Below are 19029 nucleotides of genomic sequence, written 5' to 3'. Positions count from 1 at the left end.
TAGCAGTAACCTATCACTGTACTGTCCTAGTGATTTGCTAGGCGCGTGTGATTTACGTCATTTTTCAGGGCCGGAACGGTGCGGCCCAGTTGCATGTTAGGAGTCTGGAGGTTTATTCATTTGTTTACTTGATAGTTTTGGGGGAAAAAAACGAGCGACATGATCGAACAGAATAAGCGGAAAGGACTGGAGCTGGTCCCTGTGCCGGCGAAAAAGCCGCGAAATGAGGTGGTGGTGGTGGCGGCTGCGGTGAGTGATGCGAGCAGTGTGTGGACACGCCTGCCTGTCTGTTCTCGTTACTTCTCTGACCTGAATCCCTTCCCAATGACGTGGAAACAATTTCCTATTCCCACACGTGAAAATATTTAACCATTTCATGGGTGTTTTGGGGTCAAAGCTCTCCAAATACCCTATAACTCATTTGGAGAGACTTACAAATACGTGTCAGCTGTGTGTTATTGCGTTAAAAAATGCCATTATTTGAAAGTGATCTATATATTACCCACTGTATTCCCATCTTCGACATTTCTGGCATATCCCCAGGGTCCTACCTCTATCTCCAGAACAGGGGACCCTGTCCCACCTGGTGATGAAACCGCTGGACACCGCATCCATGAGGAGGACAAATGGAGAAACATCTAAGATGGGAATACCCATCTAAGAGGCGCAGACAACCTACCGTTGTTTAGTAGCATGCGCCTCTTGTTGAGGTGGTAAAACGCGTTGCTCGTAAATACCCCACACGAAGTGCTAAGTATATCTGACATCTGAACATGGCCTTATATCACTCCATTGCAGTGATCTCTGTATTCACAGGTTGCTTTTTAAAAAAAAAATAAAGCTTAACCCTTTTACTGCCAAGGACGTGAATTTAAACACATACCGCGACTCGAATATAAGCACTAGAACCTAGATCTTTGCATCGTAGCCCAGAATCGAAGTATTCGAATGATACCAGATGAAGGCTCTAGGTGTAACTTCGGGGCACAGCACTCGCTTGAAGTCAGGTAGCAGGATGAAAAGGTTTACATCTTGGTACTGTGTGTGTTTGAGGGGGGGGGGGCACCCAGAAAGAACACAGCCTGGTGTTCTCTCTCCTTGTCCAGCCTTCCAAACTTTTAGCCGCACACATGAATTTGTTATGCATTTTTTACGAACTTTTGCGCTTTGATGCAAAATTGCATGAAGGTACCAAGAAGTGTAAATTGCTGGGTGGCATTTTCCCAATGTGCCAGGAGTCTAATTTCAGAAAATATTTGGGTATGGAGGTATATGATTATTTAGTTTTATCCCGTTTTATTTGTGCATGTCAAGTGTTGAAATTGTCCTGGCCGCAAAATAATTGTATAATGAAAAGTTCTCCAACTTTTGTGTTTCATTTCCTCACCGTTTCAACATCTTTGTTGAGTGGATGAATACATACTTTGTTTACATTGCGGCTGAACATCTATTACGACGTAGTCCTGCAGAGAAGCAAAGTGTCCGGTTTATACCATCTTCTGAGAGCTCTGTATATGCACAACACACTCTCCTATCCTGGGAAATTGCTACAATGTATTAATGTTTACTCAATGTATTCACTGGATTAGCCCATTTAGGCTTCATTCACATCTGCGCTGTGGCATCCGTTTTAGCGGGTCCATTGAAAAAAAAAAAAAAGACTAACGGATGCCTGACCTACTGCATCAGAAGGTTAAGTATGTTTTTTTTGACAGGTCAGTTTAGCGAATTTGTAAAAAAAAAACGGACTCTCTTCTTTCCCTTTCCATCATTCATCATCAGTTGTACTCCGTTTTTATCTTTGCATCTTTCTTGCTTTCATTTTTAGGCTCTCCGTTAGGGGCCTCCGTCGCAGATCCGGCAACAATATTGTGACCGGTAAAATCACGGACACCCACAACGGAAAGCCGACGGAACCTATTAAAGTCAATGGGTTCCCTCCGCAATGGAACCGTTGACACTGTTATTCCCTTGTTCTGTTCCTCTGACGTTGCAGAACAGAATGTTTCAATGCAGGTGTGAACCTAGCCTCAGTCTGCGCATTTCCAGAAAAAAAAAAGTATCCATTAAACGTAATGCATAACTGATACAAATGGAGGGCATATATCAGTTTGTATCAATCATCCATTGACTTCGATTCTAAAAAAAAACAGGTTTTTTTTCTGTCAGGTTTCCGTCATTTTTGACAGAAACAATAGCGCACCAGACTACGCTATTGTTTCAGTCAAAAAAAGGATGCCTAACTGAGCACAACTGATGCAAAAGCAAAACCCATTGAAATCAATGTTTTTTTTTTGGACTGAAACGTTGACTTTATTGTTGTGGTCCTCTGAAGAATCCGCTAGAACGGAAGGCACAACGCAGATGTGAACAAAGCCTTACCAGCTTCTCATGTGAGAGCCTTTGACGTAAACAAGTGACTGAAAGCAGAGATATTGAAAACAGTGACGAATTGAAACGCAAAGTATATTAGAAAGCTGCCGAACTTTATTTACATAAAATCTGATAACCTCTTTCTTAACTCTTCCTTTATTGCCGTGATGGATGGATGGTAGGTGGTCACAATACTTATTCCTATTACGGAGTACCACAGCTTCTAAGAATGAAGTAGCTCTGTTCACACTACTGTCCGAGACTCTGGCAGATTTGTCATATTTGACGTGAAGAGCTAGACTTGTTAGGCGTGTTCCTTGCTGTGCATTGGTGTATTTAGTCATTGCAAAGTGTCCAGTCCATCGACTGCTGAGCAATCTAGTTTATTGCTTGCTGTGTTTGTAGGGTCCCCCAAGATCATCCAGTCTTCAAGCTCCTATTATGCTGTTATCTGGACACGAAGGAGAGGTTTACTGCTGCAAATTTCATCCCAATGGACTGACTTTGGCATCTGCAGGATTTGACAGGCTAATACGTAAGTATTTTCAGCTGCTAATGTGATATAAGACAGAATATTTTTTTTATTATATATTTTCTGGAGCTGGTTTTACAAAGTGAATGTATATGGTGTTGAGGCTTTAAAGGGGTTATCCGGGATTTTAAAATTCATGGCCTATCCTGTATGTTTGGTCAAGTTTTCATGTTTGGCAAGAGCTGCACTTTACCCCTGAAACCTGTGGTTGTTTTTTTGTGTCACATATAAATGTGTCTTGTTAACTACTACATACAGTTTGTTTTACAATCGGCAGTCCCTTGGTGATGAGTAAACTTACTTGCCTTTGGGGAAACTCTTATGTGCCTTCAATTTTCTCTTCTCCCTTCCAACCATCCACAGGGATCTGTAAGTTAAGTGTGACCCTCTTGGCTGCTCGGTGCCACAGCATCTGCTATGCCTACTACCCCAGTTGTTATACCCATGTGGGTGGATGTTATGGTGTTTTGGTTTTTTTCAACTTAAAGGTTAAAACGCAATTTGTGCCGGATCAGTCAGCATTGAAATCAATGGTGATGCAAATGGAAACCTATGGATTCCGTTCAATGGTTCCCCTGATGGAAAGCTCTGCCGGGACAGAGCTCTGACGCAGTTGTGTATGTTGAAGTAGAGTTGGGATTCAGTGAGTGACTGTGCTGCCTGCAGTAATCCTTCATTGTATCTGAATATTCAGTCGTCTTTGTTTTGCAGTTCTGTGGAATGTTTATGGAGACTGTGATAACTATGCAACTTTAAAGGGTCACAGCGGAGCCGTGATGGAATTACATTATAATACAGACGGCAGGTTGGTTAACAAGTCATTCTCTGACACGTGGAAGAAAACTGAAATTTAGGATTATTTAAACTTTGATGTGAAAGAGTAATATATATATATATATATATATATATAGGGAAACATGTCTTTTTACCACCAAGATCACAGACTGTTAACTATTCAGGAATTGTGTGATAAATTCCATTTTCAAACCCATCACTATTTACCGTACTGTCAATTGAAAAGTTTCTTAAAGTCGAAGTTGCTAGATTTCTCACTAGAATATGACAAATAATGGACTTGATGGTGGTGGAAAATCCCACCAATTAAGTTCCCATTATCTTTAGTATATATTAAAATCGGAGATAAGCTGATCTGTAATGAAAGTACAAATATATAAAATGTATTTCAAGATCCAGATATACCACATCAAATCTTAGATGGTGGGTGATAGTGAGGAAGGAGTTTATTAATGAATTTAGGTTAAATTTATTGTGTCACTTTTGGCTTCATTTTGCCCCACACCCAAATTCACCAGGCAGGTTACTCTCCATAACGAATTTGACCCCTATTATCTGGTCATGCTTCGTAACACAAACTTACTGGTCTAAGATCTTGAACCTTGTAAATTGTACATGGCAACTTGAGTTACCCTTTGAGCCTCAAATGTTATTTCATTCTGTATTAGAGGTTGTATCAGTACCACAAATTATCCAGGTTTATTAATAGACAAAAGGAGTCTTCTGAATGGCTTCAAACTACGGTACCCCTTGTATCGGAGGTAATTCAACAAACAAAATATTTTCTGAATATGGATAAGTGGGAAAGAGAACAAAAGAAACCGGCAACTAGCTATGTCAAGAAATGGAAAATCTTTATTGGTACATTTTTTCAACCAACAAGAGAAATAATTTAATGACTTCTTTCAGGTACACCTCCTAGTATTAAACAACTGACGTATTGGACTCCTTAGGAAATGTAAAGAGACGCTGGTTTTTAACCCCTTGGCAACATGTTACGGCGCTGCCACCAAGTGCAACGTAACTGTACATGATAGTAATGGTGATGGGTGTCCGCTGCATATTACAGCAGACACACTGCTGTAATGGCTAGCTAAGATCCCCACCGATTAACCCCTTAGATGCCGCCGTCTATTGCGACAGCGGCATATGTTGTATGAAAATGTAGTTCATAAGTGTTATGTAGAGTATCCACGAGAACAAGGGAGGGAGGAGGGAAGTTATTTTTGTAATCATGTGATGAAAATTTCTATACTACATCGAAATTCTGTTTTTAGTATTTGATTGTGTGAAAAGTTTTTAATACTGCTTTACGTTCCAAAAAAAAGCAATAAAAGACAAATAAAAAAAAACAGCTGCAGTACCAGTCTTAGCGGCCCGTTCGTACAGGGGACCTTTCATTGTACTTATTGGAAAGTGTTCCAGAGTTTGGACCCCCACCGTTTACACATTGATAGCCTGTCCAAAGTATCTGCCATCCATGGTAAAGTCCTGAAGAACCTTTTTAACAGTCTCCTTACTACCACTAACTTCCTTTTTTATTTTCTCAAAGGAGTTACTTTGGCATAGAAATGTAGCATGTTTTTTTTTCTGGCTCTTCTAGGAATTGCATGCAGATTAGAACATGCATGCTTATTCCTGTTTTTTTTTGTTTTTTGTTCTCCCAGCTTGCTGTTTTCTGCTTCAACTGATAAAACAGTTGCAATTTGGGACTGTGAAACAGGAGAGAGAGTGAAGCGTCTGAAGGGGCACACGTCATTCGTGAATTCCTGTTACCCTGCCAGACGAGGTCCCCAGCTAATCTGTACAGGCAGTGACGATGGTACTGTGAAGGTTGGTATACTGGTTTATATTTTCTTATTAATTTGGACAATCCCTTCTTGTTAAAAGAGTTCCTTGACAAAAAGTAGGTTCCAAAGTGTCCCCCTGCTGGGACCCCCAGCGTTCAGATGTTATCGGTCGGGAAAAGCTAACAGTAAGTGTTAAGTTTCCCTGCAGTGCCACCACAGGAAAAATTAAGTATTGCACGGTACCCATTTAAATCAATGGATTGTCTGTGTAATACAGGGCAGGTCCTCTAGAGCAAGAGACACTCTTTGTAACCGCTCTACACTATGATCAACGGATTAGGATCCTGCACAGAGGATCCTCCCTCTATTATGAAGAATTCCCTAATCGGGTATATGAAAATGTTTGTTTTTGTTAAACCTGTACAACCCCTTTTAACCCCTTCCCGACATTTGCCGTAAATGTACGTCATGGAAAGCATTGACTTCCCGCAAAATGGCGTACATTTACGGCAAATGTTTGGCACCGGCTCAGAAGCTGAGTCGGTGCCATCATCGACGGATCTCAGCTGTATCTTACAGCTGACATCCGACTGTAACGACGGGGACCGAAATGAGCTTCGATCCCCGCCATTAACCCCTTAAGTGCAGCGCTCAAACGCGATCGCTGCACTTAAGGTGTTTGCAGCTCATCGGAGGCCCAGCAATGAAATTGCCTAATACTGGCCTCCCGGTCTGCTTAGCACCGAAGCCGGTCAAGATCCGCCCGGCGGCGGAGTCTGATCGGCTTCCGTAGCTGCCGGCAAGATGGCGCTGGGTCAGGAGCTGATCCGGCGTCATCAGCGGTGGAAGTCAGCTGTACTGTACAGCTGACATCCACCTGTAACGGCAGGAACCGGAGCTAGCTCCGATCCCTGCCATTAACCCCTTCGATGCAGCAATCGAAAGCGATTGCTGCATCGTAGCGGCTACTAGCAGATCGCCAGCCCTGACAGGCAATCAGGACTGGCGACTGCTGTTATGGCAACAGGAGACACAATGGTCTCCTGCTCTGCCATTACGGAAGCCGATTTAGGCCCCGCCGGGAGGCGAAGCCTAATCGGCTTGCTGTCAGTGAATGACTGACAGATCTAATACATTGCACTACATAGGTAGTGCAATGTATTAGAAAAAAAAAAATCTGACCGTTGGACCTTCAAGTCCCCTAGTGGGACTTGAAGAAAAGTGTAAAAAAAAGTGCAAAAAATAAAATTTGAAAACAATAAAAGTTTCAAGTAATCAAATAAAACACAATCCCCCTTTTACTCTTATCAAGTCCTTTATTATTGAAAAATAATAATAAACCATATGTATTTGGTATCGCCACGACCGTAACGACCGGAGGTATCAAAATATTATATTATTTATTGCAAGCGGTGAACAGCGTAAAAAAAAAAAACTACCAGAGTTTCTGTTTTTTGGTCACTTTGCCCTACAAATATTAGAATAAAAAGTGATCAAAAAGTCGCACGTATCCAAAAATGGTACCTATAAAAACTATAGCTTGTCCCGCAAAAAACAAGCCCTCATACACCTCCGTCGACAAAAAAATTAAAAAGTTATGGTTCTCACAACTTGGCGACAGAAAAAATACATTCTTTTTACAAAAGTAATTTTATTGTGCAAAAAGTTGTAAAACATAAAGTCCTATAAATTAGGTATCGCCGGAATCGTACTGACCCGCAGAATAAAGTTAACATGTAGTTTATAACGCATGGTGAACGCTGTATAAAAAAAAAACTAAAAAAGCTGTGCCAGAATTGCGTTTTTTTGTTTACCTGGCATCCCAAAAAATAGGATAAAAGGTGATCATAAAGTCGCATGTACCCCAAAATGGTACCAATAATAACAACTACAGCTCGTCCCGCAACAAACCAGCCCTCATACCGCTACGTCTATGAAAAATAAAATTAGTTATGGCTCCAATAAGTCAGGAAATAAAAAAATATGCAGTTGTGCCCGAGGGGAACATTTCTTCTGTTTCAAGAGGCGATTTATCAAGGACCTAAAATTAGGGAACCAGGAAGGGGAGGGCCGAAACATATCTGGTGGAAGCGAGGGTGCCCGTATTATACCAGGACAACACTTTCCCAGCAAAATTCCCCAAACTACAAAAGGTGCGGAGTGTGGACCAAAAGGGGGGATAAGAAATGACACCATTTATCAGTGCGACACCGGCCTGTGCAGAAAGGATTGCTTCACAGCGTAACACACATCTATGGATTATTTTTTATTTTTTTATACCACCTGACTATGCCCCTTATATACTCCGCCCCGCTTACATGTACCCCCACATTATAAATGGAAACACCAGCAATACTCAAACAAATATAGTACCAAGCAAAATCCGCTCTCCAAAAGCCAAATGGTGCTCCCTCCGCTCTGAACCCTACAGCGTGCCCAAACAGCAGTTTCCTTCAACATATATGGCATAGTCATACCCGGGAGAACCCTTTTAACAATTTTTGGGGTGTGTGTCTCCAGCGTCATAAGCTTGGCATGACATATTTGCCACTGAATGGCATATCTAGGGAAAAATATAAATTTTTAATTTGCACCATCCGCAGCGCATTCATTTATGGAAAAGACCTGTGTGGTGAAAATGCTCACTACACCCCTTAATAAATGCCTTGAGGGGTGCAGTTTCCATAATGGGGTCACTTCTCAGGGGTTTCTTTTTATTATTTCACATCTGAGCCTCTGCAGTTGTGAACCAATACTTTGTAAATCGCCAAATTAGGCCTCCACTCCGCATGGTACTCTTCACTCCTGAGCCCTGTCATATGTCCAGGCAAAAGATTAGGGCCACATGTAGGGAGTTTCTAAAACCGGGAAACACCGCATAATAATTAGAGAGCTGTCTTGTTATGGTGGCACAAGCCGGGCACCACATATTGGCATATCTATGGAAAAAAATCCCATTTTCACTCTGCAACATCGAGTGAACACTAATTTCTACAAAACACCTGCAGGGTTAAAATGCTTGCTACACCCCTTGGTAAATGCATTGAGGGGTGTAGTTTCCAAAATGGGGTCACTTCTGGGGGGTTTCCACTGTTTTGGGCCCACAGGCGCCCAGAAACCAATCCAGCAACATCTGCACTCCAAATGGCGGTCCTTCCCTTCTGAGCCCTGCCGTTTGCCCAAACAGCAGTTTATGACCACATATGGGGTATTGCCGTACTCGGGAGAAATTGCTTTACAAATGTTGGGTTCTTTTTTTCCTTTATTTGTTGAGAAAATGAAAAAATTTGCGCTAAATCTATGTCTTATTGAAGAAAAAGGACTGTTTTTATTTTCACTGCCTAATTCTAATAAATTCTATGAAACATCTGTGTGGTCAAAATGCTCACTACACCCCTAGATGAATTCCTCAAGAGGTGTAGTTTCCTAAATGGAGTCCCTTTTTGGGCGTTTTCATTGTTTTGTCCCCTCAGGGGCTTTTGCAAATGTGACTTGGCCTCCGCAAACCATTCCTGCTAAATGTGATCTCAAAAAGCCAAATAGTGCTCTTTCCCTTCTAAGCCCTGCCGTGTCTCCAAACAACCGTTTATTACCACATGTGGGGTATTGTTTTACTTGGGAGAAATTGCTTTACAAATTTTGTGGTGCTTTTTCTCCTTCAGTCCTTCTGGAAATGAGAAAAAATTAGCTAAACCTAGATTTTTTTGGAAAAAATGTAGATTATTATTTTCAGGGCCTAATTCCAATAATTTCTGCAAAAAAACTGTGGGGTCAAATCGCTCACTATACCCCTAGATAATTTCCTCAATGGGTGTATTCTCCAAAATGGGGTCACTTGTGGGGGGTTTCCACTGTTTTGTCCCCTCAGGGGCTTTGTAAATGTGACATGGCCTCCGCAAACCATTCCTGCTAAATGTGGACTCCAAAAGCCAAATGGCACTCCATCCCTTCTAAGCCCTGCCGTGTGTCCAAACAGCCGTTTATTACCACATGTTGGGTATTGATTTACTCGGGAGAAATTGCTTTACAAATTTTGCGGTGCTTTTTCTCCTTTAGTCCTTGTGGATATAAGAAACAAAATCGCTAAACCTACATTTTATTTGAAGAAATGTTGATTTTAATTTTCACGGCCTACTTCCAATAATTTCTGTAAAAAACCTGTGCAAGAGCCCTTCAAACCTGACATGGTTCCTAAAATATATTCTAACAAAAATAAAGCCCCAAAATCCTCTAGGTGCTCCTTTGCTTCTGAGGCCGATGCTTCAGTCCAGTAGCACGCTACGGCCGCATGTGGGATATTTCCTAAAACTGCAGAAACTGGGCAATAAATATTGAGTTGCATTTCTCTGGTAAAACCTTCTGTGTTATAAAAAAAATTGTATTAAAAATTTATTTTTGCAAAAAAATATGAAATTTGTAAATTTCACCTCTACTTTGCTTTAATTGCTGTGAAATGTGTGAAGGGTTAAGACATTTTCTTTGAGGGGTGAAGTTTTTAAAATGGGGTGACTTTTTGGGGGTTTCTAATATAGAAGGACCTCAAAACCACTTCACAACTGAACTGGCCCCTGTAAAAATAGCCTTTTGAAATTTTCTTGAAAATGTGAGAAATTGCTGCTAAAGTTCTAAGCCTTGTGATGTCATAGAAAAATAAAAGGATGTTCAAAAAACGATGCCAATCTAAAGTAGACATATGGGGGATGTTAATTAGGAACAATTTTGTCTGTTATAACTGCCTGTCTTACAAGCAGATACATTTAAATTGAGAAAAATGCAAATTTTTGCAATTTTTCGCTAATTTTTGGTGTTTTTCACAATTAAATACTGAACATATCGAGCAAATTTTGCTAGTAACTTAAAGTGCAATGTGTCACGAGAAAACAATCTCAGAATCGCTTGGATAGGTGAAAGCATTCCGGAGTTATTACCACATAAAGTGAAACATGTCAGATTTGAAAAATGAGGCTCTGTCAGGAAGGTCAAAAGTGGCTAAAAAGGGAATGGGTTAAAGAACTTTACCTGTTTGTAATTGAGGTGGCATAAACGATACTGTGGTTAGTAAACCCACCTATTGCCTTATCTTGAAGTTTTCAGCCTCTCTGACTTAGTTTTAAAGGGAACTTGTCACGTTACGTGCTGTTTAATTTGCAGGCAGCATGTGTTAGAGCAGAAGTTAAGCAAACTGATATTTAGTTTTGTATGAAAAGGTTTAGTATAACTTGTAATTTAATAATTTAAAACCCTGCTAACACTGGGCTTAGAAGTGATTGAGCTATTTCTGTATGAACAAGGAAGGCTGTCAATCACTCATTAGAACCGCCCACTGGAGGGAGTTCTAAGCCCAGTGTTGGCAGGGTTTTAAATGAATAAATTACGAGTTCTACTGAATTCCCCCCAAAAAAACTATATATAAATCTACTTCGCTCCGCCTGCAGATCAGATAGCATTTTTAACATGACCGGTTCCCTTTAAAGCCTTTTCTATATGAACTGTAATTTAGTCTCTCTCCATACATTCCTATGAGACTTACATTGGGGCTCTCATAGGAATGAATACAGAGACTGACTTCCTGTTCACACAGCAGCCGCTGTAAGGTTCAGTTAGTCAGAACAGGGGTCATGTGACTGAACGCAGGCCTGGAACGGTGGCTCAAACTGCAAGATAAAGCCATAGGTGAGTTTTCTAACCACAGTATAATTTACCACATGTAAACTGCCACTTCTATTACAAGCGAATGGGCCCAAAACATCTTTGCTTAGAGTACTTTTTTTACCGGTGTTGTCTCATAAAAGACAATGCCTGGACATATAGATGTCGTAGGGGTGAGTGGGTCCTCTGCTCAGGATTCCCTTCTATAGGCCAGACCGGTGAACTGTTCCCATTTTGATAGACCTGGCCCATCCATGTATTACATGCCAGGTAATACTACATTTCCCCTGCAGCGGCCAGGGGATTAGTTGATAGCTGGTCCGATTTCTTTTCAAAAAGGTGTTGTCTTTGGGACGTATCCCCTTTTAAAGCATGGCATGACAAATCTCGGGAAGCAGGGTTCCAGTCAACCTAAAAAATTGCTATAGGCAACTCTTTCTGCTGTAAGTTTTACCTGAGTAACTTAAAGCATAGATCCTAAAGAACAATGTTATCAATGTGTGGTAAGCTAAAAACGAAGGGCCTCACTTATTAAAATGGTCTAACAGTAAGGAGTTAGCACCTTGCAGATTTTGCCCTTTCAAAGGGTAAAATCCGCTTTGAAAATCTACAACGTGTGAACTCGGCCTTAAACTACCCTTGTTGCCGATGTCAGCCTGCTTTCATTGCATAAATTGCTCTTTAAAAATTAAATCCGAGCTCTGGTTGCTATCGGGAACAACAACCCTTTTATTTTTGAGATTTGATAAATGAGGCTTTGTCTTCTTGAGAACTTGCTGTAAATCTGTGAAACAGTGGTAAAAAAAAGTTGTCTTCTGTCGTGTTTTTTTTTTTTTTTTTTAAGTTTTGCCTTTTAAAATGACTACTGCCATTAACTATATTTTTTTTTTGCTTTAGCTCTGGGACTTTAGGAAAAAGGCTGCAGTACAGACCTTCCAAAATACGTATCAGGTTTTGTCTGTCACATTTAATGACACCAGTGACCAGATCATCTCAGGGGGGATTGATAATGACATAAAGGTAAGTTCTGGTTACTTTTTTTATTTATTTTATTTTTCCTTTTAATTTTAATGTTTTACTCTCTCAATGTTTCCTGTAGTCCAACTGTATAATGCTTTTATTTGATTAACCAGACATTATTCTTAAAAATACTTGGTGTATGGTTCTCTATCAAACCTTTTTATTTGCTATGATCTCCTTTTTTAGATTTTTTTTTTTTTTTTTTTCCCCCCATCAGGTTTGGGATTTGAGGCAGAATAAGTTGATGTACACAATGCGAGGACATGGGGACTCCGTGACGGGCTTGAGCCTTAGTTCTGAAGGTTCTTACTTGCTCTCAAATGCCATGGATAACACAGGTATTGCAACAAAAAGTGTATCTGGAAACATGTAGAAATAGTTGAGCAGCTTTGCGTGAATGGTCTTGTGACCAGGATAACTGCAAACATATACAGCTGTTTTTTGGGGATTTTATAATCTAAAACTATCGAAGACAATAAGAGTAGTTGTTCTATGGATTAGAGGTTAAAGCACCTCCTAAGATGTTACCTAAAGTGTATCTTGAAGCCAGCGACATTTTATGAGTCAATGAAAAACTGCTCCAAAAATGTCCCAAGAAGTGACATGCACTTCTTTTTTTTTGGCTGAAAACACTACGTGTGCACATACCCTAAGGGTATGTCCACACAGCTTAATTTCGGCCGTTTTTCGGTCTGTAAAAATCGGAAGCAGCACGCTTCCAAACGTCTACCAATTGATTTCAATGGGAAATATGGCGTTCTGTTCCAAAGTGGAGTTGCTAAAAAAAAAAGTCTGAAAATCAGGAGCAGTTTTCCCTTGAAAACCGCTCCGTATTTTCAGACGTTTTTGATTTTGTGTGTGCACATACCCTAAGAATGATGAAAGTGAAGAGAATGACTTTTCATTTGACAGGTTTACACGGCGTGTATTTGACACGTTTTTTTGCGCATTTTACATGCCAAAAACCGCATAAAAAGCGCTTGATTACGCTTTTCATTTACATAATTGGTAAAGTACGCTGTTAGTACATACAACGCGCTCTTTTTACACGCGTTTTAAAAATATGCTTTGTGTAAATAAAGAAATGTCGAGTCAATAACTTTTGTCCGTAAAACCTGCCAAACCTGCCATTGATTTACATCAATGGGAAAGCAAGCCGTTAGTTTTTTACGCAAGCGTTTTTAAAAAACCGGGTTGCGTAAAAAAGAACAGTGGGGGGGTTGTGTGTGGCGCAGATGCATGTTTGGGGGGATTTGTGTGTGTGTGTGGTGGGGGGGGTGCTCGCCGCTAATTCTTCAAAACAGCTGATAAGTGGCTATGAAGGATCAGCGGCGCCCGTGCATTCTCCGCTGCACAAAAATAGGACACCGCTCTGCTGCGCACACTACACACACAGCTCTGCTACACATGCGCGCACGCAGTTCTGCTGCGCACACACACACACACACACACACACACACACACACGCATCTCTGCTGCGCCCGCGCACACAGGGGGGGCTGTGAGAGAGAGGGACAGACAGAGACGCACACACCTTACCTGCAGTGTGGCTGGTCTTCATAATTGCACCTGCTATCTCCCTACAAACCAGCTTCTCTGCTGGGTTGCTCTGAACTGCGCTTGCGCAGTACAGAGCCAGATGGCAGATGCAATGGACGGGAGCCGTTCATTGTGTCCTATGCATTGTGCTGCCATATTCCATCTGTGTATGTGTCGTTAAGAGACACTTACACAGATGAAATAAAACATCGCAGTCCCCAGTAAAGTAAGAAAGTGTTAATAAAAAAAAACATTGTGTGTGAAAAAATAAAGTCTATATAATATTTTATTAAATAAAAACACATTAATTAAAAAAAAGAAATCTTGACACTGTCCCTTTAACTGCCAAAAATGCAAATGCCATCACACATCCAATTCATGTCCATAGCTTTTTTTTACAACTCTGCTGAGCGGTAGACATTATTTAATTCTCCACTCTGTTCCCTGTAGCCCACTATCTAAGGCCTGCCTTTATTGTGCTTCTTATGAGCTGCCATGCAAGATATGTTGCAAGATGTAGAAATAAAAAAGATGAATGCTTATGTTTTTTGGTTATAGTTCGTGTATGGGATGTTCGCCCATTCGCCCCAAAAGAAAGATGTGTGAAGATCTTCCAAGGAAATGGGCACAACTTTGAAAAGGTGAGGAACTCTAACCACATTATCACTTTTCCAGCATGAGACGGAAGTTGTGATCATTAACAAACTTCTTCTATATTCCAGAATTTGCTGCGCAGTTCATGGTCTTCTGATGGCAGCAAAATAGCAGCAGGGTCAGCAGACCGGTAAGTGTCATCCACTTATGTGATCTCTCCCCCGCGGGTACCCTTGCTGCTTTCGCTGATCTTTAAATGGAGAATCCAGAGTTTCACGTTTTTATATTCTTCTCAAACAGATTTGTCTATGTTTGGGACACTACATCCCGCAGGATTTTGTATAAACTTCCTGGTCATGCTGGGTCTGTCAACGAAGTAGTCTTTCACCCTGAAGAGTCAATTGGTGAGCTTCCAATGATCTATTTATATTCCAGTTTACATTAACTGCTGTTATGGTTTATCACTTGCTTGCAGCTTGATCCACAGCTAAAAATAAGGTTTCCTTGCAGCTTCTGAACATGGGCAGGTTATATACTACTGTCAATAGGAGTCTATACTCCTGATTTTCTTGTTTCGCTTTAGATTGTGCCGGTTTGCAGCAGTAGAAACACTGTTAGAGCTTCGTGGATACTTATATATACATATATAATATATTAGCGAGTGCTCTTTTAAATTAAAGACTTTTTATTTATGACAAAAGTGAATTTGGTTAAAGGAAATGGCTAAAACGAATATATAAAGTTTCTTAACCCCTTAACGCTCAGTGACGTACTATTCCGTCAATGGAAACCATCCCGTTCGCGCTCCATGACCTAATAGTACGTCACAGTAATGGCCATTTTGGCCGTCTTCCCGACACATACAGGAGCTGTCACAGCTGCTGTCTTGTACAGCGGTTGCCGCAGCTCCTATAGCAGGGACCGATCCATGTGTCCCCGCTGATTAAAGCCTTAAAAGCTGGGTTCAATAGCGATCGCGGCTTCTTAGTGGTTAAACCACCATCGACGGCCTGCTACATGATAGCGGGCGGCGATGGTGGCTATGGCAACCGGATGCCTAACAATGGCGTCCAGCTATGCCATCTACGGAAGCCTAGTGGGTCCTGACTGCTTGCTGTCAGTGAGTAGCTGAAACTCGAAAACCATCGACTCCTTCTGAGACCTCCCATGGGCCCAAACAGCAGTTTATCGCCACAAATGGGGTTTTGCTACACTCAAGAGAAATTGGGCAACAAAATGGGGTATTTTGTTCCCTGTGAAAATAAGACATTTTGATGAAAAATGACAACTTATTGGAAAAAGTGTAATTTTTTTAATTTCACAGCCCAATTCAAATAGGTGCTGTGTAAAAACTGTTGTAGTCAAAATGGTAACAACAACCATAAATGAATTCCATGAGGGGTGTAGTTTCCAAAATGGGGTCACTATTGGGGGATTCCTACTGTTTTGGCACCTCAACACCTTTTCAAACCTGGCATGCTGCCTAAAATATATTCTAATAAAAAAGAGGCCGCAAAATGCACTAGGTGCTTCTTTGCTTCTAAGGGCTTGTGTTTTAGTCCACGAGCACACTAGAGCCACGTGTGGGACATTTCTAAAAACTGCAGAATCTGGACAATACATATTTAGTAGTGTTTCTGTGTTACAGAAAAAAATTTAATAAAATTGAAATTCAGCAAGAAAAATGAAATGTGCAAATTTCACCTCCACTTTGCTTTAATTCCTGTTAAATGCCTAAAGGGTTAAATAAACGTTCTAAATGCTGTTTTGAATACTTTGAAGGGTCTAGTTCTTAAAATGGGGGGTTTCTAATACATAGGCCCCTCAAAGCCACTTCAGAATTGAACACGTACCTTAAAAAAAAAAAGGCTTTTGAAATTTTCTTAAAAATATGAGAAATTGCGGTTTATGTTCTAAGCCTTGTAACGTCCAAGAAAAATATGTTCAAAAAATGATGCCAATCTAAAGTAGACATATGGGAAATGTGAACTAATAACTATTTTGGGGGGTATAGCCATCTGTTTTACAAGCAGATGCATTTGAATTCTGAAAAATACTATTTTTTTCTACATTTTCTCTAAATTTTGCAATTTTTTACAAATAAACACTGAATATATCGACCAAATTTTACCACTAACATAAAGCCCAATGTTTCACGAGAAAACAATCTCCTAATCGCTTGGATAGGTTTAAGTTATTACCACATAAAGTGAAATATGTCAGATTTGAAAAATGGGCTCTGAGCCTTAAGGCCAAAACTGGGCTGCGTCCTTAAGCGGTTAATATTTACAAAGGTCAATAAAGATTTATAACTAAAGGGTGTAGTAAGTAGCTTTATCCGATATTTGTCAATAGTCTCATGTAGGTCCAGTCAACTACTTTACTAGTAGGTCATCATAACACTATCATATGTCAGAAAATAACCCTGTTATTTTTTTCTTTTTCTCTTTCACTCTTCATAGTTCTCTCAGCTTCCAGTGATAAAAGACTTTACATGGGGGAAATACAATGAAGGAGCCAAAGACATGGGTTCTTAATCCTTTTACTGTGGATTGGGGGGGCTACTTTTTCACTGCTCCCCAGGTTCTTGGTATTAACTACACACATGTACAAAGATCAATGAGAATGAGTGGTGTATGTTGTGAAATATTTCTGGCCTGTTCTCACTTCAGAGATACAAGTTTGCTCTGTACCGATAGGAAATGTCCATGGCTGACTGATACAATGTGTCCCTCATCTGAGGTGCTTTTTATTTTGTATTATAAACTGTTTTATTACAAACGTGTGAATTGTCTTTGATTTTGGGTCCTATCGTGACATCAACTAATCTGGTTTCATTATCTGCATCCCAAAAGTTTACGGTGGACTTGCACCTACACTCCCAACTCTTCTGCACATGTTTCCTATATAAACCCAATCAACATTACCTTTCCACTATTCGTATTTAGAAATTAAAATATACCTGGTTGGATCCAAGGTAAAAAGCAACACAGGGCTTACAAATCCTACAATTTGATGCTTCGATAAATGGACATAGACACTTGAGTAAGCACATTTCAGTCAATGGGTTTACCTGTCTAACAAAGGGATTGCACATTTCTGCTCAGTGTAATGTTATATACAGTATCTGTGCTAGTTTTCGTATCTTGGAGTAGCAAATGAGGCTATGGGGTCTATGTGCATGAATTGTCGTCATGCTGTTCTTCCCCTTCAGAAATGTAATTCGGCCATGGCTTAAAGTGCCTGCTGTAACATTCTTTACTGTGGAAAAAATATTGCATGTAGTGTGCAGGACCAGCAGCCTTGAAACTATTTCATGCTTTGTTGGGCTGGATTTATTGATTCATTTCCATATAGTTATCGGGAGGGCGTTCTGGGCTCTGCAGTTTTAAGCAGAGATTTTTTGCTTGTATGGAACAGGGGAAAAAAAAATGTTTTTGCTATTCCCTATAATCCCGGTTTCCCCTATCACCCATTATTTAAAAACTAAAACCATTTTCCTAATATTGGAAAATCTTTTTTTCATTGTCTTAAAGGCTATGTAGACCTCTTGTAGCCTTTTTTTAATTATTATTAAATGTATGTGTTTTATATATATTTTTTTTACATCTTATTTGTTTTTTGCGCTTCACCATCTATGTATCCACTATATATGGAAGTTGTATAATTCTGCTGTAAGCCGAATCAGTCAGTAAGCTGGACTGTGGACTTGGCTGATGTTAGCTCCTGTGTGCCTCCCAGGGTATGTTCACACGACTGTAAAATACAGAGCTGTTTTCAAGGGAGCACAGCCTCTGATTTTCAGCCGTTTTTTAAACCACAAACATTTTTTGAGGTGTTTTTTTTTTGAGTTGTTTTTCTATTGACCCAATGAAAAACAGCTCAAGAAGTGACATGCACTTATTTTTACAGGGTTTTTTTTTACGTGCCGTTTTTTCAAACGGCTGCATAAAAAGCGCCCCTTCGGAATGAAACGCAGTTTTTCCCTTTTGAAATCAACAGGCGGATGTTTGGAGGCGTTCAGCTTCCGTGTTTTCAACAGTTTTTCTGAGCATTTATGGCCCGAAAAACATCTGAAAATAAGCCGTGTGAACCCGAACACTGAATATAACCCTTATAGCAATGAAATCTAAGTTGATAAATTTTGAAAGTTTACTTAACCTGTTAACGCTGAAGGACGGATATATCCGTCCTCTGCAGCTGCTAGTTTGCGCAGGAGGACGGATATATCCGCCCTGTGATGGCGCGGGTACTGACAATGTACACGCGATCAGCGGCAGGAGCACGGCTGTTATACACAGCCTGGCTCCTGCTGCAACTGCCGGAATCGCGCGCGCCGATTCCGGCAGTTTAACCCATTAAATGCCGCTGTCAATAGTGACAGCGACATCTAATGTGTTTGACAGAGGGAGGGAGCTCCCTCTCACCCCCGCAAAGAAATCGCGGGTCGCCGTCGGGTTTCCATGGCAGCCGGGGGCCTAAAAAAGACCCCCAGGTCGGTCTTCAGCAAATGCCTGTTAGTCAAAATCAAATAAAACGACTTTTTTTGCCCAAAAAGTGGTTTTATTTAGTAAATGTGTCAAAACAAATAACACGTACGCCTATATGCTATCCCTGCGATCGTAACAACTTGAACAATAAAATGAACACATTAATTAAACCGCCGGATGAACGGCGTCCAAAAAAACCCGCAAAGAATGCCAAAATTCTCTTCTCCCATTCCCCCCATTCAAAAGT

At 40.6% G+C, this 19029-nt stretch overlaps 1 protein-coding gene across 1 annotated transcript; it reads left to right on the top strand.

The window, feature by feature from the left end:
• Positions 1-17: 17 nt before the first annotated feature.
• SNRNP40 (small nuclear ribonucleoprotein U5 subunit 40) lies at positions 18-17073 on the top strand. The gene is made up of 10 exons (XM_075853379.1): positions 18-249; positions 2779-2908; positions 3617-3710; positions 5368-5533; positions 12037-12159; positions 12377-12497; positions 14257-14339; positions 14421-14482; positions 14593-14696; positions 16755-17073. The coding sequence occupies exons 1-10, from the start codon at positions 160-162 to the stop codon at positions 16802-16804; spliced, it is 1023 nt and encodes a 340-aa protein (XP_075709494.1). The 5' UTR covers positions 18-159; the 3' UTR covers positions 16805-17073.
• Positions 17074-19029: the final 1956 nt, after the last annotated feature.

Source organism: Rhinoderma darwinii, chromosome 2 (genome assembly GCF_050947455.1).
Source record: "Rhinoderma darwinii isolate aRhiDar2 chromosome 2, aRhiDar2.hap1, whole genome shotgun sequence".
Classification (NCBI taxonomy): domain Eukaryota; kingdom Metazoa; phylum Chordata; class Amphibia; order Anura; family Rhinodermatidae; genus Rhinoderma; species Rhinoderma darwinii.
The sequence above is the reverse complement of the archived record's forward strand: the minus strand, read 5'-3'. Positions and strand labels throughout refer to the sequence as shown.